Source organism: Mixophyes fleayi, chromosome 1 (genome assembly GCF_038048845.1).
Source record: "Mixophyes fleayi isolate aMixFle1 chromosome 1, aMixFle1.hap1, whole genome shotgun sequence".
NCBI classification, from domain to species: domain Eukaryota; kingdom Metazoa; phylum Chordata; class Amphibia; order Anura; family Limnodynastidae; genus Mixophyes; species Mixophyes fleayi.
In genome coordinates, this window is record NC_134402.1 from 172,226,550 (window position 1) to 172,252,829 (window position 26,280).

At 41.7% G+C, this 26,280-nt stretch overlaps 1 protein-coding gene across 1 annotated transcript in view; it reads right to left on the reverse strand.

The window, feature by feature from the left end:
• Positions 1–25,638, reverse strand: part of MRPL1 (mitochondrial ribosomal protein L1) — a 37,107-nt gene extending 11,469 nt beyond the window's left edge. The window contains exons 1-7 of the mRNA XM_075204000.1: positions 25,535–25,638; positions 16,045–16,165; positions 13,424–13,718; positions 9,913–9,996; positions 8,690–8,761; positions 7,102–7,213; positions 5,285–5,385 (exon numbers count right to left, since the gene is read on the reverse strand). Coding sequence (XP_075060101.1) covers positions 5,285–5,385; positions 7,102–7,213; positions 8,690–8,761; positions 9,913–9,996; positions 13,424–13,718; positions 16,045–16,165; positions 25,535–25,565 — 816 coding nt within the window. The 5' untranslated portion in view covers positions 25,566–25,638. The remainder of the gene's footprint in view (positions 1–5,284; positions 5,386–7,101; positions 7,214–8,689; positions 8,762–9,912; positions 9,997–13,423; positions 13,719–16,044; positions 16,166–25,534) is intronic.
• Positions 25,639–26,280: the final 642 nt, after the last annotated feature.

Here is a 26,280-nt window from a genome sequence, read left to right on the forward strand (position 1 = left end):
AGGGGTGGAAGAGAGAGTGGAGGAGGAGATTTCAAGTCGGATGGCCTCGATTTTAGAGGAGAAGAAGGAGGCGAAATCAGAGGCAGTCAGGGAGGAGGGGGTGGGGGGAGGGGAGGGGGCCAGGAGAGTGCTGAATGTGGCAAAGAGGCGGCGGGGGTTAGAGGACTGGGAAGAGATGAGGGATTTAAAGAAAGATTGTTTAGCGAGTGAGAGGGCAGAGCTGTAGGATGAAAGGATGAATTTAAAGTGGAGGAAGTCAGCCAGGGAGCGGGATTTTCTCCAGTGACGTTCGGCGGAACGGGAGCATTTTTGGAGGAAGCGGGTAAATTTGGAGTGCCAGGGTTGGGGTTTGGAGCAGCGGGGGTGGACGGAGTGGGCAGGGGCGACCGCGTCCAGAGCGGAGGTGAGGGTGTGATTGTAGAGGGAGACCGCCTGGTTGGGGCAGGCCTGGGAGGAAAGGGGAGAAAGGAGGGTATCGAGAGAGGAGGACAGAGAGGCAGGGTCAAGAGCATCGAGGTTGCGTATGGACAGAGTAGGTTTGGGCAGGGGGAGGGGAGCAGGAGAAGAGGAGAGAGAGAAGGAGAGGAGATGGTGGTCGGATAGAGGAAAGGGAGAGATGGAGAAGTCGGAGAGATTACATAGGTAGGAGAAGACAAGATCAAGGGAGTGACCAAGGCAGTGGGTAGAGGAGGAGGTCCATTGGGTGAGACCAAGGGAGGAAGAGAGGGTGAGCAGTTTGCTGGAAGCAGGGTAGGTGGGGTTGTCGATGGGGATATTAAAGTCGCCGAGAATGATCGAGGGGAGATCGGAGGAGAGGTAGTGAGGAAGCCAGCTAGCAAAGTTGTCAAGGAAGAGGGAGGTGGGGCCAGGGGGGCGGTAGATGACAGTGACGCGGAGATGGATGGGGTAGAAGAGGCGGATGGAGTGAGCTTCAAAAGAGGAGGAGAGGGAGGGTTCAGGGGGAATGACACGAAAAGTACAGGTGGAGGAGAGGAGGAGGCCAACTCCACCGCCAGGGTGGGCACCAGGCCTGGCGGAGTGGGTGAAGGAGAGGCCACCATAGGAGAGGGCAGCGGGGGAAGTAGTATCAGAATCGGAGAGCCAGGTTTCAGTAACGGCAAGAAGGTTAAAGGAGTTGGATAGAAAGAAGTCGTGGATAGCAGTCAGCTTGTTGCGGACGGATCTGGCATTCCAGAGGGCACAGAAGAAAGGGGGAGAGGAGAGGGGGGAAATGGGGATGAGGTTAGCAAGATGAGCAGCGCGCGGGGGAAGGCGGGGAGGAACGGGAGAGGTAGGGCGGGGGGAGAGTATGGGTATGGAGTGAGAGCGGGGAGGCATAGTAGGGAGAGAGAGTAACAGAACAGTGAGATAGTGGGGACAGTGAAAAACAGGTAAGAACAAAGGCAGGAAGACAATGAAAAGGTGAAAGATAATAACGAATTAGGGCGTGGAGGGCATGGAACAACAGTACAGTGAGATAATAAGGACAATAAAGACAGGTAAGAATGATAGCAGAACAGTAAGATAATAAGGACAGCGGATAACAGGTAAGAATTAGCAGGGAGACAATAGCAAGATGGAGGACAATAACCAATTAGGGCGTGGAAGGCAAAGAATAATAGAAGGAGAGGTAATAAGGACAATGGAAATAGGCAAGAATAATAACAGGTAAAACTAGTTGCTGGTAAATATAAAATCAGGAAAAACAAGATAAAGGCATATAAATAGTAGAATAATAACAGGTAAAAAGTAGAAACTTGTAAATGTACAATCAGGAAAAACAAAATAATGGCATATAAAATAATGTTTTATATGCAGTTGATGCAGTTAAGCCAGGGATTCAGCAGGAGAAGGGTTAACTGACAAGCCGGGTCGGTACACAGTAGATCAGTTGCTGCAGATAAGCCAGGGATTCAGCAGGAGAAGGGTTAATTGACAAGCCGGGTCGGTACACAGTAGATCAGTTGGTCTAGATAAGCCAGGGATTCAGCAGGAGAAGGGTTAATTGACAAGCCGGGTCGGTACACAGTAGATCAGTTGATGCAGATAAGCCAGGGATTCAGCAGGAGAAGGGTTAATTGACAAGCCGGGTCGGTACACAATAGATCAGTTGGTGCAGATAAGCCAGGGATTCAGCAGGAGAAGGGTTAATTGACAAGCCGGGTCGGTACACAGTAGATCAGTTGATACAGGTAAGCCAGGGACTCAGCAGGAGAAGGGTTAACTGAAAAGCCGGGTCGGTACACAGTAGATCAGTTGATGCAGATAAGCCAGGGATTCAGCAGGAGAAGGGTTAACTGACAAGCCGGGTCGGTACACAATAGATCAGTTGGTGCAGATAAGCCAGGGACTCAGCAGGAGAAGGGTTAACTGACAAGCCGGGTCGGTACACAATAGATCAGTTGGTGCAGATAAGCCAGGGACTCAGCAGGAGAAGGGTTAATTGACAAGCCGGGTCGGTACACAGTAGATCAGTTGATACAGATAAGCCAGGGACTCAGCAGGAGAAGGGTTAATTGACAAGCCGGGTCGGTACACAGTAGATCAGTTGATACAGATAAGCCAGGGACTCAGCAGGAGAAGGGCCAACTGACAAGCCGGGTCGGTACACAGTAGATCAGTTGATGCAGATAAGCCAGGGATTCGGCAGGAGAAGGGCCAACCGACAAGCCGGGTCGGTACACAGTAGATCAGTTGATGCAGATAAGCCAGGGACTCAGCAGGAGAAGGGTTAATTGACAAGCCGGGTCGGTACACAGTAGATCAGTTGATACAGATAAGCCAGGGACTCAGCAGGAGAAGGGTTAATTGACAAGCCGGGTCGGTACACAGTAGATCAGTTGATGTAGATAAGCCAGGGATTCAGCAGGAGAAGGGTTAACTGAAAAGCTGGGTCGGTACACAGTAGATCAGTTGATGCAGATAAGCCAGGGATTCGGCAGGAGAAGGGTTAATTGACAAGCCGGGTCGGTACACAGTAGATCAGTTGATGCAGATAAACCAGGGATTCAGCAGGAGAAGGGCCAACTGACAAGCCGGGTCGGTACACAGTAGGTCAGTTGATGCAGATAAGCCAGGGATAGATGGTATGGCCTTGTCTTTGGAGTGATGATGACACTCCTTTGTACCCCCACAATAATTTCCCACTGTCTTCACAAGTTTTTAGATGTTTTATAATTGTAGACAGATAATTGTGTGGGAGGAAAGACACAGAGCTGATCTAACGTGCAGCCTTCTCCAACTGCCGCCCGCATGCAATAGCAATGTAATGACGCAATCACACGGATTAATACACACATTTGCACTTACACTTGCAAATAATACACATTTATTAAAGTGCCATTCCACATTTATAGATTAGTAAAATGTATTAGAGATTCATTATACATAAATAATATTAAAGTTAAGGTATTTATGGTTCAGGTCCTCTAAAAGGTTAAGAGTTTGGTCTCCTATTAAAGCTTTAACCCGGTTTTGACAGAGTAGCGATTGCATCTAACGGTGGCAAGTTATGAGCAATATGATATTAATACTCAAAAGTACTTTGTTTATGGGTCAGTTTAAACTGTTTATTCGGCGAAAAGACACGTAGGCAACAGTTGGAGTAAGTTGTCCGCCCCTTTGTGAAAGGATCAATTGAACTGACCTATGACTAGCAATCTACTGAAACATTGTTAACCCTGGACCAATGAAGACATCTTTTAGTGTTATCTGTCTATATTCGTAACATCATCACTGTTTATGCTAATTCAAACTACATATAAGCTCCCTGGGCCAGTGTTTTCTTTTCTCTTCCTGCCAACAGGCAACATGACTGTATCTTAACCTGGGCCCAGGTGAAGCGCATGCGTAATGTATTCAGTTTATAATTTCCTGTTTATCATTCTATTTTATTTAGTTTACTGTCTATGCAGTATCTTGCTTTGCTGTCATCCTGCTATATTTGGCTATTAAATCTCTTTGTGCATTGGAACCACAATAATCACATTGGACAATGTTTATTGGTAGCGATAAAACGAACATTACATGACATACAGCTTTTTAGGAGAAACCTCCCAAGAGCTTCAGCTGTGAAAACTTAAGCTCTTTCTTCTCACAACTTAAACACCCCAAGTGCATAGTAACCACCTTATTTAGACATTTTGTGACTAAATCTTCTTCTGAATGCTATGATTTTCCCATTTGAAAAAGAAAAAGCATTAATAAAAAGGTCTTGTATGGGAAAAAGCCCTAAAATACAGTAATCTCTGTGGTGGCACCTGTGCCTCTAACTTGTTCCTTAGAAGGGACACATTTATTGGAGGCAGTAGAACAGTTAAGGGAAAACAGTGATGCTGATTTTGCTCTGTTAGAGGTGGAAATATTTTATTAATTTCCATTCTGGTCATTTCTCAATGGAATTACATTTACCATTTAGGTTATTCTCTATACACAACAAAAAAAATATTAGTTACTGCACAATGAAGAGTCACGCTATGTGATCTGTGCCATATATGGGTGTGGGTTGATGGGTAATTAGTGTGGTTTTACACATCCAGTGCAATTTCTGAAAGAAAATGAATTTTAGACATGTAACCAAATGCAATGCAGCATTAGTATACCTGTATATGGATATATACTGAGCTTGCAACACAGAGCCAATCTAGTGATGAATATACAATGCATAGTCCTACTTGTAGGGCAGTAAATAAAGCAGAGACCTATTTGGATACTCGTATAAAATACAAATCCCAAGTCACCAGTAAATAATTAACAGACTTTTATGAAGGCCAATATATAACCTAACTTGATACCAGTAAATAAGCAAAACCCTATTTGTAGAATTCACCCTCTTCATCCCAGTTACCCCTTTCCTATACTGATAACAAGTCCTATATTAAATAGGGCTCTTCACTGGTCGATAAATATGACCCTGTATCACGTGTACAGCACATTTCTAAGTTATCATGCATTCCAATAAATAGTAGAAGCAAACCACATCACAGCTTTAAAACAATTCCAGAATACTACATATAAGCACTGCTTGGAGCAATGTAATCACTATTATAAGGATAGCAAAAAATATCTGGAGTTTTCTGAATATTTCTGCTGCATATTAAAATCTGTTATTAGTAAGTTCTGTGTACTAATCCAGCACATATCTAATCACCACAAGTATGTGCCAGGACATTTGGGATCATAAAACTTTGGGTAGGAAACAGCTGCCACTATTGCATGTGGAGAGATTATTTGTCTTCAGGAAATGGACATATGGAAGTGAGAGGCTGGATTGTTTTGCACTTACCGTTGCTATTTTAGTCTCCACTATACATTCCTTTTCTACTAAATACTCGTAGCAGGTTTGAAACAGCTTAACCATGTTGATAATGTCATAACCCACAGAACCTAAAACAAAGAAGGGGGCAGGTAAGATTTATCTGAGACAAAATGGAGGAATTTAGTTCCAGAAACCGTTACAAGTTTATTCTGCAAAGACAATCCTATTTTGTGGTCGTCAACCCATCAGGCTGTACCAAGTAAACAAAGTATCTCAAACAACTTTTTATTTATACAGTGCCTGTTTTAGGAAAGCGTTTTTCCAATGCTCCAACGCCCAGACAAGAAGCAAGGGTGGGGAGTTGTTGCAGCGAAGAAACATATTGTCCTATATTTGCATTACCGTTTTGGGTTTGTTTTTTAATTACAACGTCATCCTATGAAACCTGAAGTATTTTCTAGACATAAATTCCCCAGTGCTCAACAAGCATTTTCATTAATCAAACAGCTCTCCCCAACTGTCTTATTTATCTACTTACAGCTAATTTGTGTAACTAATAAAGTCCTATATTCACAGCTGTATGCATAATACTCCCATGTGTCCCCATTCTGTCCAGCCCTGATCTTTAAGGCTATGTGCATGCGGCCATATTATTACTCTTCTCTTGCTGCTATTCATTTTTTTTTTAATAATATAGCGAGCAGAGATGAAAAGGCTGTTTTTCATGCGATCAGCATCATAATATTTTAAGTCCTATTTTCTGTCCAATGACTGCGCGTATGCAGTTTAGCATGTTCTCTAACAAAGGAGGATAACAAGGCATCATCTCTATAGATCAATTCACATTCCTGGGTGTTTTATTCCACCTAACTGCAATCAACAAACCAACCCCGACAATAATAAATAGCTTTGCTTTGTTTGCCCCTTTTTCTACGGTGCCTAGAACCATCCTCTCTCTAGGGGGAGTCTTGCCAATCTGGAGCTAGACCAGACTTTGTGGAACTTCTGTAGGCGAAACATTCATGGCTCATAGTATTATCTACCAGAATTACCCAATCCTGGATATATGGGGTAAATGCACCATCCATGATCCAGCTATGACCACCTTAACCAGAGAGGCTAAGTTAAACACATACTTGAAACAACACTCACTCGTCCCCTCCTACAGAACAAAACAGGCATACTTTGCGGGTTCCAAAGACTAAATGTTGGGAACATTCCCATATCATATGTAGAAGAGAACACTTAGGGTCACTACATCTAGGGCACTCCGCAGAAGATCATCTACCCATCTGAAATGGCCAAAGTGGGGTGAGGTATACCCTTTGCAGAAAAGGAGAATGTGTTGAAATCTAAAACCTGTATTAGTCTTGCCTAGTGCATGAGCCCACTTTTCATCTGAGAAACACTCAACATCCTCCTCCTACCTATGTCTTAGGGCCTCGAGGCTAGCCTATGTCTCAGGGCCGCAAGTTTAGCCTGACAGCACTAGTGGGCAGAGATGTGCATAAATAGCTGTGATCTGCATGGACCTGTATTCTGGAGGAAGCTCTTTGGGTGGGTTATCTCCAAAACAGCACTGTTTTATATTAGGTAATTGTGGAGACCAGAGTGTGGGACCCTCACATGACCGCCATGTGATGGAGAGTGCACAAAAAGTAGTCTGACTGCCCTGCTAAGTCGGATAACACCTTTAATATTTCTGATTTAAAATGAGCAGGAAAACTGAAATATACACTTAATTTTTTTACTTCCCACTAAAACAACCTCTCAATGGGACTCTGCAGAAGTATCAGACAGAACAGCATATAAAAGTTGCTCCCCTTTCCTGTTGACATTCATACCTCTTTTATTCTTTGGGAACTTTTTCCTCAGCTTGTTTTTAAGAATATTCAATTTGCCAATAATGTCAGGAGTTGCTATGTAGAAATCTGCTTGTACTTCATCATTCATAATCTGAAATGTCAACATTTCTAAAGTTAGTTATGAAATGACTAAAAAAAAAATCATGCTACGAATCGGAAGAAATTGAATTATCATATGCATATTTTATTATCATATATCATATGATATCATATTATTATCGAAAACTAAACATGCAAACTAATAAATAAGTAGCTGTTACTGCACCTGCAAAAGCCTATAGTGTATCGGGGATTCCCAACAGTGGGCAAGACCAATAGAAACCTGCTGGCTGTATAAGGCACCACAAGCACTCCCAAATATACAGAACACTTTCAGGAAAGAGCATTAGTAATTTTAAATTTTTTATTTTAGCACGTTCCCATCACTTCAGTAACAGTGGAAGAATTGCAAACATGTTCCAAAACTATACAAATCCAGATGGCCAGTTTGGTCATTATCAGCCAAACAGACAATATTGTGCATGTGATCACCAGGGTGAACATTCTGCGGAATGAAAGTCTGCATAGATTTTGTTTGGACAGACTGGAAAATGTATTTGTGTGTACTGTCATCATCAACCTAGAAAGCAGGCCAAATCCTTACTATGAAGTGGTTTGCCCAGGTCACCTAACTAGCATCATTTGACATCTTCAGACTAGGTCGTAGTGTGTGTGGCCCGCTTAATGCCGGCCACACACACACTGATTTTTTTTTGGTTGGACCATTAAGTTGTTTTTAACCAAATAGATTTGAACATCGCTCAATTTATAATCCTTCAGCACTTATTCTACTCAGTAAAAATCAAATTTCTTGGGCAGGCTAGAAAACAGGGCGGTGATTGAAACTGGTGGTGTGGTGTGTCACTGGCTGACAAGAACCACTCATTGTGCTTGCCTTATCCATCTGTCAGTCACTTCAATGAAAAGATTCCAACCACAAGTTCTTACAAGTTTTCCACTGTTGACTGGTCAATGAAGGCAAATCACAACTGCATATGAACAGCAGCTCTTCCAACTGGTTGATATTTTATTTTTAGCCAAAGCATAACAAAATTTAACAAGAAAGCCTATTTAATGTGTTTTCATTAGTTCTGTGTACACTGGAAAACAGATGTTTACTTTGCTACTACCATGCAAACCAAGCACTTTTGGATCTGGTATTTTTTGCTCTCTTTTATCTCAGTGTTATGTTGCGATATACACAGTGATTCAGCCCTGAGAACATGCAGAACAATTAACAAGTCACACAAAACTGTCCTTTGATGTAAAAACCGTATGGCTATTCAGTACTTAGTGACTTAATTTCTCCAGTTAGCAGATACACTATCTCACCAACCAAGAGTGGAATCAGATGAGGCTTGTCAATCAGATTTAAAAGTATTACACTGTAGAAAATCTAGTGTGTCAGGCACAACCCAACAGCATATGATTTAGATACTATTTATCATACACTATAAAGGAGTCTATTCTTGTAGAATCTGTTTTGCACATATGCATGGCATATGAATTTAGGCATGAAATATGATACCTGCGGGATGAGTTCAATCCCTCCAACAAATGCGGAGCCACTGTTTTTCGCATTCTCAGCTTCTTCTGCATTCTGTAGAGAGAAAGGGGGAAAAAAAATCAGGTCAATCTGTCGAATCGTATTTCTACTTAGCCCTGCAGCTCACATGTTATTATAAACGGATTGCAGCAAAAACATCAAAATAAAACTTCCTCTGTTACTCTCTGTAACTGCAAACATTACCAGGCACATCAGCTGTACAGAAAACACTCACAGAATACTTTAGATTGCACATTTCCCATACCTTACTATTATCAACATTCAGCAAAGCAACAAAGGACTGGGAATAGAAGTGGCAGCTAACATTCCTCTGGCCAAATAGAATGTGGCAGCTATTCTCTGCTTCCAATACCAATCTAAATCACAGCTTACTAACCCACAATGATCACTGCATAAACCATTTCTCTCATTTCTCCTGTTTCATTAGATGATGTTCTCCTAAATTAGCCAGTTTTATAAAGTTGGAAATGTTGCTTGTATTACTAAATTTAAGTAAATGACTTCATTACTTTTTTTTTTTTAAATAATGAAACTTTACCTTGTGACTATATCTCACCAATGTATGCCTCATAAAACCTGCCAAATGTCATTCTGAGAATGTATTCTGAATTGGTTGTTGCCAGGGATAGAGATGCATACCAATGGTTATTGTCCACATGCTTATCAGGTGAAGAGATTGTGTTTGCTAAAATAACTCAAAAATGGTAACAAAATTGAATCTAGTAAATTATAAAACATTGAGAACATTCCAAGTCACACAATCCACTTCCTCAAGGTTGAGTTTTATTGCCGCTGACAGTTTTTACCCAGCTGTGATCATCTTGGAAAAGCAATATTCATGGATCCCTAAGGAAAATAACTAATTGACAATGCAAATTTGTAATCTTTTGGGTGGCGTCTATGAACTACTCCATTGCAGGGAAATGCCTTATTAAAGGTATTAAGTGAAAATGAGAGGGTGCAGTGTCCTTTTTATTTTAAGCAAAGTTAAGAAAAATCATTAGTGCCACTTCAAGATATAACAAGATAGGCAGCCCCCCAACCTCCAACTAATTAAAATGATGTGAAACTCCTCAAATGTTATGTATATTTGGAGGATACTCAAGACTATTCGTTATAGTTTCCTTTCATTTTTCAAATTCAAACTACACCTAGTGTACATATATAAAATGATTTGAACTTACCTCTGTAAAAACCAAAACTTTATTTGATTCCTTCACAAATGGGTATGGCAAATGGAGGTAACCAACAAATGGATCCACTTTTTTCTAAAATGTAATATACAGGACAGCTATAGAATAAATATGCAGAGTTATTAACCAAGTGGGACTTAGTGCTCTATGGGGTTCAAAACGTACAAATTCCTGCTCTTGATTAGCCAAACACCTATTCTATTTGTAACATAAAAATTTCACTTGAAATAAATATCATGAAATTACAAAAGAATCTACAGTAACATAATATAGGTGTATCTTAAACAGCTGACATTTTGAAAATCAAACGACCCTCCTCCTGTCATTTCTTTATAATACGTCACATGTACAATTTGCTTTTCATAATGTTTCATAATGTTGAGTAAAAAAAATAATCTGATTTATAAACATGCCAGTTTCCTACAACAGATTGATTCACGGTGGACATTCTATTTTCAATTTAATACAGAATTCTACTGTATTCTCCGTGCAGCAATTTTTGACAGAACTGTGTAAATATTAATTGTTCGAATTGGCGGCTTACTGTATGTTATTTTTCTAGGATAACAATGATAGATATTTAAAAACTGTCAGCAAACTAGTTGCTCCAAAAGAGGAAAATAATGGTGTAACAAATTTTTCGTATTACTGCAAATGTTCCCCTATGAGCACACAAATGCACAGAGCTGGACAAAGTTTTCCAAAAGTTTATAGCCTGGGCCAGATGTTGGGAGTCAGCAATTTTATAAGAAGGATCTGACGTATAAAATTGTAGGGTGGGTTTGTCCAACAAATACCAACCTTACCAGCAGCAGTCAACACATTTACTAAGCATGTGGCCAAAGAGCCCAACACATTAATTCCTGTAATGTCCAAAATATGGCTGCACACAGGTTCATTGCCCTAAACATATCAGGTGAAGGCAGAGAGGGGGAGAAGGAAGGGGAGTACTTTACAGTACGCAGAGTAGTGTTCCAAAGACTCAGAATTATAAATCATTAATAGCAGCATGATGGAAAATGGTAAATACCAACATTCTTCTATTAACCTGCCAGAGTGATTTATGTTACAGTAACACCTATTTTTTTCATGGGATTGCTGCATTCATTTTATATTTTCCCTGTAGCTATAAAGAATTTTGCTCAACTCCAGTAGACGGCAACAGCTTGATTTAGTCAACACACATGGGCAGATGTCTGGGACCATTGTTTTCAGTGCAAAGTTCTCCACTGCTGGCTAAAGGCAGAGAGAGCTTCATGCTAACACATGGTCTGCTCCCACCTGTAACACACCGGCAGGAGTCAGACCATACCATCTGTGTAGGGGCAGAGGTGAGTAAGAGGCATGGTTTCATTACAGTCCCACATGTACTATGTGCATCCCATGCCTGACAGATTTCCTAATTCTAGGTGCCCAGGTACTTACATATACTTAAGTTGCTGATCACAATACAGAAAAACTATATTAACGTGGACTAAGTCACTGATTCATTAAGCATAAGATTTTCCACTGCTATAGAGTGAGTAGAAATAAATTGCTGGTTATGCAGAGGGGAGCAAATGCCCATATTTAAAAACAAAAGATAACTAGCAAAAGTACTCAAAATATATTTGCATTGTTCAGATATTATCCTTTCTTGAATCAGGCCTCCCATGCATAGGCTGATGAAAAATGGATCTGTGGTCAGTCCCTCTTCCCTCATATGATCCAGGGAATGTCTAAAAAAAATGGAAATAAAGAGAGAAAACTAATAATCCTTTCTGGTCTAGTAGGTCGTCAGTCACCAGCAGAGTCTGGAAGCCCCACAGTATGTCTGTACATGGTTTGCTTAAACCCTGCATGAGTAACCGAATGAGAAGGGGACCAGCAATATTTAGGCTGCTGCAACCCAACTCACGACATGGAGCTGCAGTTCCAGAGCCCCTTTCTGGTTAAACCGTAGGAGTCTACTGAATTCCTATGGATCCCCTGTGGGTCACAGGAGCAGAGCACCACCGACGACCTGGAAGACTGCTGCAGCTGTTGCTTTGAGGTCAGAGTCCTACCCTCTTGGCGTCATATTTAGATGGTAGACCCAAGTTGCCCCCCCCTCCCCTCCAGGACCTAGATTTACGCAAACAGGGGTAAAACATCACCCCCCCCCCCACTACTGAGTTCTGTGTAAAAATAAGTATAGTCCAGGCTAATTCACATGAGAGATAACAATCACCCTGGACGGTTTAAAGCAGTGATGGGCAACCTAATACACCACATAGATAGCCCTCTACCCTTCATAAGGGTTCCACATTACACTTAATCCCAGTAAATGAAAACAATACATTTAATCAAAGAAAGACAACTATCTGTAATAACAGATGAAAATATATTTTAATGCAAGATAATCATGTGTTACAAGCTATATCAAAGAAATCTGACAATGCAGGAAGTAGCAGGGGGTCACAGTTAAAGGGTCGGATGGCTGCCTGTTGCTATTGACTGGAGTTTCGGCAAGGAAAAACAAGAAAAATATTTATATATATATATATATATATATATATATATATATATATATATATATATATATATATATATATATATATATATATTCCAGTATTTGTGTACTACATGCAGGAGACAATACACACCACCTAGCAGCAAGCAGTACAAGGTCACAATGAAGGAGCCTACTGGTGTCAGCAACTATTCTCCTACAACCGTGGACACCACAGTGGTATATAGTTGACACCTACAGTTTGTGAGTGTCTGATGGCCAAGCAGCACCAGTATGAGTGGTCAGTTACGGCATTTTACTGATGGTAAGTGAATCATTCTTCTTTAACTGAGGCAGTAGAGTAGCATCTGTGATTGGACAATAACTAATGGTAGTGTAGCTGTGAAGGACCCAGGGGAAGCCAATGGTATCTCAACTGATCTCCCTTCTATGAAGAATTTGTACTGCTTATGCATGGTACATAAAAAGGCCAGCAAGGAAGTGCATTGAAGATAAAGAAGAGGCCATCAGTTACAGAAGTGGGTCTCCTATGCACAAGGGAACACCCAATAGCTCTTGGCTATTTTTCAGTGTATTTGGCCACATGCTTTATCTAGAAGTTATAAAGAAATGTATTTATATAATAATGTGTACAGAAAGGCTTTCAGTTCAGGTTTTTCTAGACAAGACCATCTCCTATAAGTGGAGTTACTGCCTCCTGGTGTAAAATATGCATTTATTCATATATTAAAATGTTTCAACCTGGAGATTTCAGCCGACATGTATGAAGTGAAAAGCAAACACAGTAGTCTGTTCTCGGACTTCATATTTACAACAGACTTGGCAGAGAGTGCTAATTCTAAAGGTGTTATCAGTATTTGTATTTCCTAAATGCACAGGAACAAGCAATAACATGTACATTTGTGTGAACACCAGAGATCACTTTAAATCTAGGGTAGTTTAATAGGTAGGTTCAAAAATACATTATCTGTTTAAATAAAAAATAAAAAAACAACATCAAAAGATATTTACCTTTTTTTCCAACTTCATATCCAGTTTGAGTTCAATAAAGACTGACTGTGTAGGGCTGGTAAAGTCCAACCTTTGAAATGTTTTTAGCATCTCAATAGCAGCTTCAGGTTCGATAACTGGTTTGGGATAGTAACGGGCCACATATACATCATCAGTGGGTTTCCAGGCTGTTAGGCCAAAGGGTTTAGACCGACTGGTGTCCTTTTTCTTCTCTTCAAGTTGTTCCTCGGTCAATATTTTAGCACTTCGTGCTTTCTCTGCTTTTGCCTCTTTGTTAGACCGTACTGGTGTCCAGCTCAAAAAGAAAGGTGGAAGAGATTACACATTATTACATTTGCTTGATTAATCCTGGTGAACCCCCAATGTTAGTGTGATTTAGGTCCCAAACACTATTTCATACCTCCATTGTAGAATATATTGTGAGAACCAGTTTGAAAACTGAGGGGCTTTCTTTATAGGACAGCTGCAGTGCTATGACAATAATGTTTAGGGAGCGCTCTATCACCCCTGTCTAATAGTTAAGGGGAGTAGAGTGGTTGAATTTATCTCCACCCAAAATTAAAATGCACCATGTCAGCAATCATAGCGAATTGGAGTCAATAGCCAATAGTCAAATGTTAATACTGGTCCATTTATTGAGAATTTTCTATGTGTAATTTTGTTAGTGTATCCATAAAATGATGTCCCTGTCAATTTACCTGTCGTCCAATAGCATTGGTAGTGAAGTCTTAGAGGATCAAACTAGTGGTATGCATAAAGCAAACATCTCTTCCATTTGGGTGCATGCTTTTTACCAATCAAATCAAAGTACTTGTTACTGTAGAGACCACTTGATTTGTGACACTTTCTACAATGCAGGATATAGCCAGACAAAAATGACAGTGCAGCCAAAGGCCTGCTGATTGATTATAGGGTAGCGGGCCTATATTTTTTGTGGGTCTGATTCATCTAAGGACCTCAGACACATTATGACAGGCCACCCTACAGCTCTAGGTTATAATGTGAACGGCCAAGCCTGTTATAACCTGGTGCTGGTTGCATCTTTTGCTTATACCACTTTTGGTTGGATGAAAGTAAAGCACACTACTTGCTGCTACTGCTGCTGATCTTGCATCAAGGTTCGAGTACCTGCAACAGATACACCTGCTGGCAGGTCACAATTACATGAACACACCCTTACTGTACTTGGCTATGCTAGACCGCCCCTTCCCTCCATCTTTCCGCCTCTATACGCATAAGGAGTTCTAAGTGTAAGGTTAGGTACACACTGGAGGTTTTGCAGCCAATTATTGGGCCAAACACTCGATAAACTATCTTTTATCCCAATATCGCATTAGTGTGTATACTTACACGATGAACGAGATTAGTTCCAAAGTACCGATAATCGTTTCATTTGATTGCTCATTCTGTTTAAAAATCTCGCTCCGCCTGCCTTCCGATTCTCCAGTGTGTATTAAGTCATGACCAATTGCTCGACCAATTGTCAATAGTTCCTTTCAGTGCGTACAGAATCAGAACGATTTTCAACAATGTTACGCCTGTCAAAAATTGCTCCCCGTTTGGTCGGGCAAAAATCGTCTAAAATGAGTGCAGTGTGTACGCACAAATTGACCGACCGGACCTTCAGTACAATCATTGCAGATAACAAATCTACAGCACATAGAGACGCATGGATTTACACACATCTATAATATAAATGTCTAGTGACGTGTGTTAGTCTGTCTGTGTGTGGAAAAAATAAAACCAAGCTGCAGCCCCACCTGCTGGGCGGAGTTATACACTGACCTACTAAATTCTTAGTGTGCGTGGGAAAAAAAAATTCAGAAAGGGCTGAAATTTGGTGTACTAAGATGTTTTTAATTTGTTAATTTAATTTGTTAATTGTTAAAAGTGTTTATAAAGATTTAAAAAATATATATATTTCTTGAAGGAGAAGTGACAGTTGGGAGTGGTTGGTGGTTGCCGGGGGTGACAGTGGGGAGTGGTTGATGGTTGAGGCCTGGGCTATGGCCCAAATGCATGACAAGAACCTTTTTAACACCTTAAGTAGCTTGATTTGACTAGAATGCATGAGTATCATGCACGGGTTAACATATATATATATATATATATATATATACATACACACACACACACACACACACACACACACATACATACATACATATATATATATATACACACACAAAGAGATGTATGTCCAGCTCTACATGAGCCCCATAGTATGCACTAGTAGGTAGGTACAGTACTGCATGCAATGTGGTTGTACAGTGCAGTTCACTGTATGACCACATGATAAGTTCTGAAAATGATCATTATCCAGGAAAGCAATATAGTGATTGCCACATCAGAAATAGTCATTTTTTCACTCCCTGGGAATAAGTAACTGAAGCCCTTATTAAAGTCCTAGGAACATAAAACATTTACACTGCATACACCCTGTTAATTTAAGACACTTGTAGGAAACACATTTAGACCTTCTTTAAAGTCCATATTCTGTACACAAAGAATCAATAATACTTTAGAAACCCATCAGACATTTTTGTTAAAGCTCCTGTGCTGGTTTTCTTTTTAGATGAAAATAAATTATTGACATCACCCCCAAGACATGGAGAACTTACCTTTTAACAGCAGCAGGTGCTGCATAGAATCTTACAGCAGCCCAGCTTCGCTCTGTGCTGGTGGATGGTGGGATGCTAAGACCCACATGCTTCAAAACATGCCTATGACAGTGATGGACAACTGAAAAACAACAATGTTTTATTTCTTTAACTATTTTATATTAAAAAATAAGGTTTTTCCACATAAACACATTGGGTCAATAAGTAGCATAGGTAGAACCTGTCGACAGAACTAATACTGACATACTACCCAAACCTCCATATTTATCTTGACTGCAGAAACCATATGTAATTATTACAATAAAATTATCATTTATTTTTGAATACTGCATTTTTAAGAATATTCGTTTTCTTGTGCAAATTGTTGTGCCAAAATTATGTAAATCTATCAAATATTAAGAGTTGCTCAAGAGATTGGTTCAGAGCTATACATTTTTACAATACCAAGGAAAGAGTAGAACATTAATTTATGTAATGCCCAGTATCTACACTTTAGTATAATTTATGACTCTAATCATCATGATTACCAGGTAAAGTTTAGAGCACTATATATTATATTTAATCTATCAATACATCTTAAATGTTACTTTTAAAGTATAGAATGTTTTTCACCAGGATGAAAGATATTTTATTTTTACCAGTCACCTCTCATTTTCAGACCAAGTTATAGGCAAAGTGTATTAGGCATTACAATTACAAGACAGTTTACATAAACCAAATAACAAAATACTTGAAAGATCTCAGACACATTTAAATGACTCAGGTAGATTGTCCCAAAAATAGGGAGCGTAGTAAAAGAAGGCAGAGCACCTAGATTCCATATTGAATTTAGGAACCATTAACAGGTTTCTGAAGGTAGATGTTAAGTAGTAGCTGGGATAATACATTGGTTCAGATATCAGGGTAAGCTCTCCATAAAGTATTTGAAGGACAAACAGGCAATGTCTAGACCCCAAGTACAGTCAGCCTAGTTCCGATAGTGTATTACAATGAAGCAAACCAAAAGAAAGATTAGAAGCAAGCCATATACCAGTGGTTCCCAAACTTTCTCAGTTCGAGACACCCTTAGGGTCACCATAATTTTTTCCTGGTTTTTAAGTAGTTGGGTCAAAATAACGTAAGATGTATTTAGGCCCCTTTACCATCATATTGTGCCCCTTCATCATATCACTGCACCCCTTCACTATATCACTCTGTATCCCCCTCTTTGCCAACTCGCACTGTGTCCCCCTCTTCATCAGCATCTCGCTCTGTGTCCCCCTCTTAACGAGGACTGAATGCTGGGCGTGACATGATGACGTCACACCCGGCATTCAGTCTGAATGGAGCAGAGAGGAGGGACGCCGGAGCAACGATCACGTGAGTATGTTTATCTATTTTTTAACTACCCTGCTCCCCCCACCAACGACCGACCACCCCCCGCAAACCCCCCCCCCCCAAAAAAAAATTTTGTTAAAAAAAAATAAATCAAAAAATCATTGGCGCTAGGGCCCGGGCCGGGCCCTCTGGCATGCCCGGGCCCGGGTAATTAGTACCCGCTCCCCCCCCCCCCTCTCTGCGGCCCTGTCAGCAGCATCCACTCTGTACCCCCCTTAATCAGCATCTCGCTCTGCTGTCCCCCTCTTCATCAGCATCTCGCTCTGCCCCCCTCCCCATTCATCAGCACCTCGCTCTGCCCCCCCATTCATCAGCATCTCATTCTGCCCCCCCATTCATCAGCATCTCGCTGTGTCTACCTCTTCAACAGCATCTCGCTCTGCCCCCCCCATTCATCAGCATCTCGCTCTGCCCCCCCCATTCATCAGCATCTCGCTCTGCCTCCCCCTTCAGCAGCATCTCGCTCTGTCCCCCCCACTCCAGCAGTATCTCACTCTGTCCCCCCCACTCCAGCAGTATCTCACTCTGTCCCCCCCCACTCCAGCAGTATCTCACTCTGTCCCCCCCCACTCCAGCAGTATCTCACTCTGTCCCCCTCCACTCCAGCAGTATCTCACTCTGTCCCCCCCCACTCCAGCAGTATCTCACTCTGTCCCCCCCCACTCCAGCAGTATCTCACTCTGTCCCCCCTCACTCCAGCAGTATCTCACTCTGTCCCCCCCCACTCCAGCAGTTTCTCACTCTGTCCCCCCCCCACTCCAGCAGTATCTCACTCTGTCCCCCCCTCCCCTCCAGCAGTATCTCTCTCTGTCCCCCCCTCCCCTCCAGCAGTATCTCTCTCTGTCCCCCCCTCCCCTCCAGCAGTATCTCTCTCTCTCCCCCCCCCTCCAGCAGTATCTCACTCTGTCCCCCCCCTCCAGCAGCATCTCACTCTGTCCCCCCCCTCCAGCAGCATCTCACTCTGTCCCCCCCCTCCAGCAGCATCTCACTCTGTTCCCCCCCCCCCCTCCAGCAGCATCTCACTCTGTTCCCCCCCCCCTCCAGCAGCATCTCACTCTGTCCCCCCCCCTTCAGCAGCAGCTCACAGTCTGTCCCCCTTCACTCTCCATTCCTTTACTTACCTTATTTCCTCATATTCTGCTGTCTTCTTTCCTGATGTCCTCTGCTGCTGCTCCTCACTGACACTGTCGGATGTGATGACAGGCAGTCAGTGAGAACAGTGAGGACAAGGATCCGGCGCTGGATTGGCACGTTCTTTTTTTCTTCTTCTTCAAGGGCGGCCGCGGCACCCCTGTGACAGCGCCGCGGCACCCCAGGGAGCCGTGACACACTTTGGGAACCGCTGCCATATACCCTACCAGTATTTATATTTGGATACTGATGTTTGACAATGGTTGAAGTTTGATCTACTCAGTAGATTAGGGGTAATATAACCATTATAAGTTTAGTTTTTGTCCAAATAACACAGACACTATTTTTATCGGTGTTAAAAACAATCTGTTTTCAGTTATCCAATGTTCCACCATTGATGAATCAGATTACAGTACATTTAAAAAAAATGCCATTTTATCCTTTCATAATATTTATTTGTTAATAATACACCTATATAATGCTGTCTAAAATATATTTATAACCATAGGAGCCAACTTTTAAAAATTATTGCTATCATTACTCCCCCTTCCCCAATGACTGAAAAACGGCAATTATAGAAATGGTTAGAGTTGATTTCTATGTTTTCAATTAATGAGTTCTGCCAATAAAACATTTTTATATTAACTCCTTCACCACATCAGCTTACACCAATTATTAAATCCTCATTCTTTCATCTGAAGAACATAGCCAGAATCAAGCGTTTGATCCGCTCAGAAGATCTTCTAGCACTCATGCATGCATTTGTGTCCTCACGCTTGGACTACTGCAGTCCAATCTACTTTGGTGTAACAGCCAGGCTATTAAGTAACCCTGTTCCTGACACAATAAACCTGTCCTCCATTTGCATCAATATTAGCTTCTTGACATTCATACCCAGCACAACCAGGGTCCTTGGTACTTAGCATCTTCTGATTCCTTATACTCCCAGTCACTCACTTCTATCTATGAATGAAAGACCACTAAAACTCAAGCTCGGTTCCTCATAAACCGAACACACCAGAAAATAAGGGATCCGAGTACCGAGATACTCGGTACTGTCGTGCGCCCTCGGAATCGAAAACAAGGCAAAACGTCATTGTGAAGTCGTTGGATCTCGGAAGTTTTAAATTCCCTTTTAAGATCCAACATAGCGAAGAGTGGGAGGACCCCCATTTTTCTTATCTGCCACTGCTGTGCGCCAATGTGTCCTAGATGTGCTAGGAACTGCCGTGTGTGTGAGTCATTGCTCTATCGCTTACCATCCAGCCAGGTCGCTGCAGTATTTGTCCGAAAGTGTATGAAAATCATATTGAGACCTGTGAGGTGGTCTAAATTGACTGCAAATGACTTGAAATTAGTGCTATTGAGGTTAATAATAATGTAGGAACAAAAAAAAAACAAAAACAAAAAAAAAAAAAAAAAAGAGCAAAATTATGTGATTTTGCATATTTTAGGATTTTTTCTAGAGATGAGCGCACTCGGATTTCCTGAATCCGAGCCCACCCGAACGTTGCCGATCCGAGTCGGATCCGAGACAGATCCGGGTATTGGCGCCAAATGAAAAATTGAAACCGAGGCTCGGAGTCATAATCCCGCTGTCGGATCTCGCGATACTCGGAACCTATAAATTCCCCGCTAGTCGCTGCCATCTTCACTCGGGCATTGATCAGGGTAGAGGGAGGGTGTGTTAGGTGGTCCTCTGTTCTGGTAGATCTCGGTCATCTTCCCAGAGGGGAAGTCGTAAGACCGCTAAGTCTTTCACAAAACAATTGACCGTCCAACAGTCGTTTGCCATGACCACAAAATACGATAGTAGTCACCCTATTGCAAAGCGTATAACTGCGGCTGTAACTGCAATGTTGGTGTTAGACATGCGCCCGGTGTCCGCCATCAGTGAAGTGGGATTTAGAGGGTTGATGGAGGTATTGTGTCCCCGGTACCAAATCCCGTCGAGATTCCACTTCACTAGGCAGGCGATACCAAAAATGTACAGAGAAGTACGATCAAGTGTCCTCAGTGCTCTGAAAAATGCGGTTGTACCCACTGTCCACTTAACCACGGACATGTGGACAAGTGGTTCTGGGCAAACAAAGGACTATATGACTGTGACAGCCCACTGGGTAGATGCATCGCCTTCCGCAGCAACAGCTGCATCAGTAGCAGCATCTACAAAATGGCTGCTCGTGCAAAGGCAGGCAACATTGTGTATTACAGGCTTTAATAAGAGGCACAACGCTGACAACATATTCGAGAAACTGAGGGAAATTATCTCCCAGTGGCTTACCCCACTTAGACTCTCATGGGGATTTGTGGTGTCAGACAATGCCAGTAACATTATGCGGGCATTAAATATGGGCAATTTCCAGCACGTCCCATGTTTTGCACACACCATTAATTTGGTGGTGCAGCATTACCTCAAGAGTGACAGGGGTGTGCAGGAGATGCTTGCGCTGGCCCGCAAAATTGCTGGACACTTTCGGCATTCAGTCAGTGCCTACCGCAGACTAAAGGCACATCAAAAAAGCATGAACCTGCCCTGCCATCACCTCAAACAAGAGGTTGTGACGCGCTGGAACTCCACCCTCTATATGCTGCAGAGGATGGAGGAACAGCAAAAGGCCATTCAGGCCTACACAGCCACCTACGACATAGGCAAAAGAGTGGGGATGCGCCTGAGTCAAGCGCAGTGGAGACTGATTTCCGTGTTGTGCAAGGTTCTCCAGCCGTTTGAACTTGCCACACGAGAAGTCAGTTCCGACACTGCCAGCTTGAGTCAGGTCATTACCCTGATCAGGCTGTTGCAGAAGCAGCTGGAGAAAGTGAGGGAGGAGCTGGTAAAGCATTGCGATCCAACAAAGCATGTAGCTCTTGTGGATGAAGCTCTTCGTACGCTTTGCCAGGATCCGAGGGTGGTCACTCTTTTAAAGTCAGAGGAATACATTCTGGCCACCGTGCTCGATCCTCGGTTTAAAGCGTATGTTGTGTCTCTGTTTCCGGCGGACACAAGTCTACAGCGGTGCAAAGACCTTCTGGTCAGGAGAAAGTCCTCTGAAGAGGACCGTGACATGCCAACAGCTCCACCCTCATTTTCTTCCACATCTATGGCTGCGAGGAAAAAGCTCAGTTTTCCTAAAAGGGCCGCTGGCGGGGATGCTGATAACATCTGGTCCGGACTGAAGGACCTGCCAACCATTGCAGACATGTCTACTGTCGCTGCATTGGATGCTGTCACAATAGAAAAAATGGTGGAGGATTATTTTGCTGACACCATCCAAATAGACATGTCAAACAGTCCATATTGTTACTGGCAGGAAAAATGGCAGTTTGGAAGCCCCTGTACAAACTGGCTCTATTTTACCTGAGTTGTCCCCCCTCCAGTGTGTACTCGGAAAGCGTTTTTAGTGCAGCGGGGAACCTGGTCAGTGAGCGGCGAAGGAGGTTGCTTCCTCACAACGTTGAAAAAATGATGTTTATAAAAATGAATAATCAATTCCTCAATGAAGTACAGCACTGCCCTCCAGATAGTACAGAGGGACCTGTGGTTGTGGAGTCCAGCGGGGACGAATTGATAATGTGTGAGGAGGAGGAAGTACACACTGTAGGGGGAGAGGAATCAGAGGTTGAGGATGAGGACGACATCTTTCCTCAGTAGAGCCTGTTTAGTTTGTACAGGGAGAGATGAATTGTTATTTTGGTGTTGGGGCCCAAACAAACCAATCATTTCAGCCAAAGTTGTTTGGTAGGCCCTGTCGCTGAAATGATTGGTTTGTTAAAGTGTGCATGTCCTATTTCAACAACATAAGGGTGGGTGGGAGGGCCCAAGGACAATTCCATCTTGCAACTAATTTTTTGGCATTATGTGACCATTCAACAGTCGTTTGCCATGTTCAAAAAGTAAAAGAAAATGTCAACAAATTCAAACAATGTAATCAAAAGTTAAATGCACTGTCATTATTTAAAACAAGAGGGTTTGACGTGCTAGAATTAGTGTAGTGTTAATATGTTATAAACACTACACTTGGAACTTGGAGGAGGTATTGTGGCCCCGGTCTCAAATTTAGTACTGGGGCCACCCCACTACACAGTCCAGAATTTTTTTGGGGGAAATTCAGAGCCGTGGAGGGTTTTTTATTAATTATATTGTGGTGACCACTCCTCTACGCAGTCCAGATGCATTTATTGGTGCAATTCATACAAGTTCAGGGTTTTTAATTTATATTGTGGTGAGTGACCACTCCTCTACGCAGTCCAGGTACATTATTCGGTGCGATTCAGACCAGTTGATGGTTTTCTTATTATATTGTGGTGACCACTCCTCTACGCAGTCCAGATACATTTATTGGTGCGATTCATACAAGTTCAGGGTTTTTAAATTATATTGTGGTGACCACTCCTCTACGCAGTCCAGGTACATTTTTTGGTGCGATTCATACCAGTTGATGGTTTTCTTATTACATTGTGGTGACCCACTCCTCTACGCAGTCCAGATACATTTATTGGTGCGAATCATACAAGTTCAGGGTTTTTAAATTATATTGTGGTGACCCACTCCTCTACGCAGTCCAGATACATTTATTGGTGCAAATCATACAAGTTCAGGGTTTTTAAATTATATTGTGGTGACCCACTCCTCTACGCAGTCCAGATACATTTATTGGTGCGAATCATACAAGTTCAGGGTTTTTAAATTATATTGTGGTGACCCACTCCTCTACGCAGTCCAGGTACATTTTTTGGTGCGATTAAGACCAGTTGATGGTTTTCTTATTATATTGTGGTGACCCACTCCTCTACACAGTCCAGATACATTTATTGGTGCGAATTATACAAGTTCAGGGTTTTTAAATTATATTGTGGTGACCCACTCCTCTACGCAGTCCAGATACATTTATTGGTGCGATTAAGACCAGTTGATGGTTTTCTTATTATATTGTGGGGACCACTCCACTACGCAGTCCAGAAAGATACCTCGTTGCAACGTTTTGGACTAATAACTATATTGTGAGGTGCTCAGAATACACTGTAAATTAGTGGAAATGCTTGTTATTGAATGTTATTGAGGTTAATAATAGCGTAAGAGTGAAAATAAGCCCAAAAACTTGATTTTTGAACTTTTTATGCTTTTTTCAAAAAAAAATCAGAATCCAGAACCTTAAATCCGAACCAAAACCTTTCGGCAGGTGTTTTGCGAAACAAATCCGAACCCAAAACATCACGAAAATCCGAATCCAAAACACGAGACACCAAAAGTCGCCGGTGCACATCCCTAATTTTGTCTAAAAAATCCAAATCCAAAACACCTAAGGGTGGTTTTGCCAAAACCAAAACATGAAGCTAATCCAGATCGAAATCCAAAACCAGTTCACAGGGGTCAGTGAGCATCCCTAACAGAGATCTTCAAAAACAGACTAAAAATTGACCTGTTTACTTAAGCATTTCCCTTCACTTTCTAAAACATACCCAATGCTCTCTCTCTGTTGTACTTTGTTAAACATTTCAATGTTTATTTGTATTATGTGTTTTTTAATTTGCAAATGTAAAGGGCTTTGGGTTCTATTGTGAGGAAATGATTACTATTTAGCGAGATGCTCCTCCAGTATGAGACAGGTAATCTAAATGGTTAGGATTTTTATTCTTTAGGAGGTTGATTACTTTTGGGCAACCCTAACTCTCTATGTCCTCCTCTTCACATAGCATATAGATAGGGCCCCACTTGGACCTCCACAGTTATCTATAATTGGGAGCTGGATAGGACAGCTGATCTAAAGGCAGTGACTAATCTATCTTGTGCAATCCAATACATATACTCCTTTCTGTTCAGTAACATTTAGTTATATTAGCTTTAGTCCATGCACAGTATAGTCAATATAGTTTCTTGATTACAAGCATTTTTAAACACTATAGTTGAAGTAAGTATACTGTATTCATTTCATAAGGTTATTGAAAATTACACTGGTATTTCATGACCTCCATATACATGATTACCAAACTCCCAGTAACTTATTAGCCTTAACACCCTATCTCCCGCCAGTCCAGATGACCCCAGTTTTGAAGTTAGTGGGGATATTACAATCTATACTCAATCAGATCTTTAGAATATTCACAGCACATATTATTTCAGGTGATTATTGTGCTGTGTTTGTGGGAGTCTTTGACCTCTACATTTGTTAGTGAGGACAGGACTACATGCCACAGAAGCAGAGTTAAAAATCTGACATGAGGAAATGGCGAAAAACAAGAAAGTAGCAACTAATTAACAGGTAACGGTTGTAACAGGAGGTTACACAGAGAAGTGTGAGGCTCAAACTGATCCAGGAAGATTGTAGTGTCAAATACACCCCTATTAAACAAAGTTCATGTATCCTGCTTGCATTTTTACAACACTGAATAATTACATATATATTTATGCTAAAAGTACTTTTAATTTTGTTATAAAGTTTATCCTTCGCTGCCCTTTTCCAGCCATTACACTACATTTTACTGTATGCAAATGTTGTTTGTATAGACACCAATTCATGTCAGTAGGGACTAATTACACTACTCCAATGTAAAACTGATGAGATTTGACACAAATGGGTGGAAACAAATAGAAAACGATACAGGTGATGGTTGGTGGCCCCAGGACATTTTCATCTTTTGTGGCATTGAAAAACTTATGTGAAATAAACTGCATATTAAATACAATAGCAATCACAGATTAAATCTAGTTTCATAGTATAACTTATCAATCACATTATAAAGTCACATTATAAAGACAAAGTCTGATCTCCCTGGCAATTTTCCTGATCATTAATGGTAAGTACAGATATTCAGTATGAATGGTTTAGCAATTTAGAAAGGAAGATCAAACATGTCACTTTAGTGGAACCGTCCTGAGGTCTGAAGGGGAGAACAGAATAAGCCTGTATTCCTCTATCATACAGCATCACTGCGATTCTACCATAAACAGAAGAGCCAGCACATGAGCCAGGCTGTCACTGACCTGTACGGAGGCAACACACAGGAGCAGCCATGACCTACACAAGAGGCGTGTGTGTGTGACAGAGGAAAAGGAGGAGTGACAGAGGCTTCAGTGGGAAGAGGCTGGGCTGGAGTCTGGACCCAGGAAGAGAAAACATATTAGGTGTAACACTAGTCAACCAGTCGTCTGGAAACAAGAGCAACAGAGAATCAAACCACCGAAATAGAGGTTACATGTCTAGCATGATAATATATTGTGGATTAACTAAAACAAACAAATAACGAGCGTAATGATTGCAAAATAAGACCAGGAGAGAAATTAAAGTTTGTGCCGTGGATATGAGATACATATACGTGTGTCAGAAAATGTAATAATGGAACACTTACTATACATAAGAATGTCATGGTGGGCAGCACGGTGGCTTAGCTTCCTGTTTTCTCTGTTTGTATAGTGCATTCTGTCCTGCTACATTTCTCTGTAATATGTGGAACGAACACACACTATTTCTGTGTATCATAGCTATATATTCTAGTTATTCATCCTGCCTGAATGTGTCGGAATGGAGCGCTAAGTGCATTGCCCATCCGTTCCGGCTGTCGTAATGGAGTTCCTAGGACTTTAATCATCCCTACCGGTTGCCGGAATAGCGCTGCGAGTACTTTAACCATCCATCCTGGCTGCCAGTATCTTAGACAATTATTCCAGGTGCCTGTATGGGACTCTGAGCACATTATTCATTCATTCCGACAGTCGGAATGGGGCTTAGA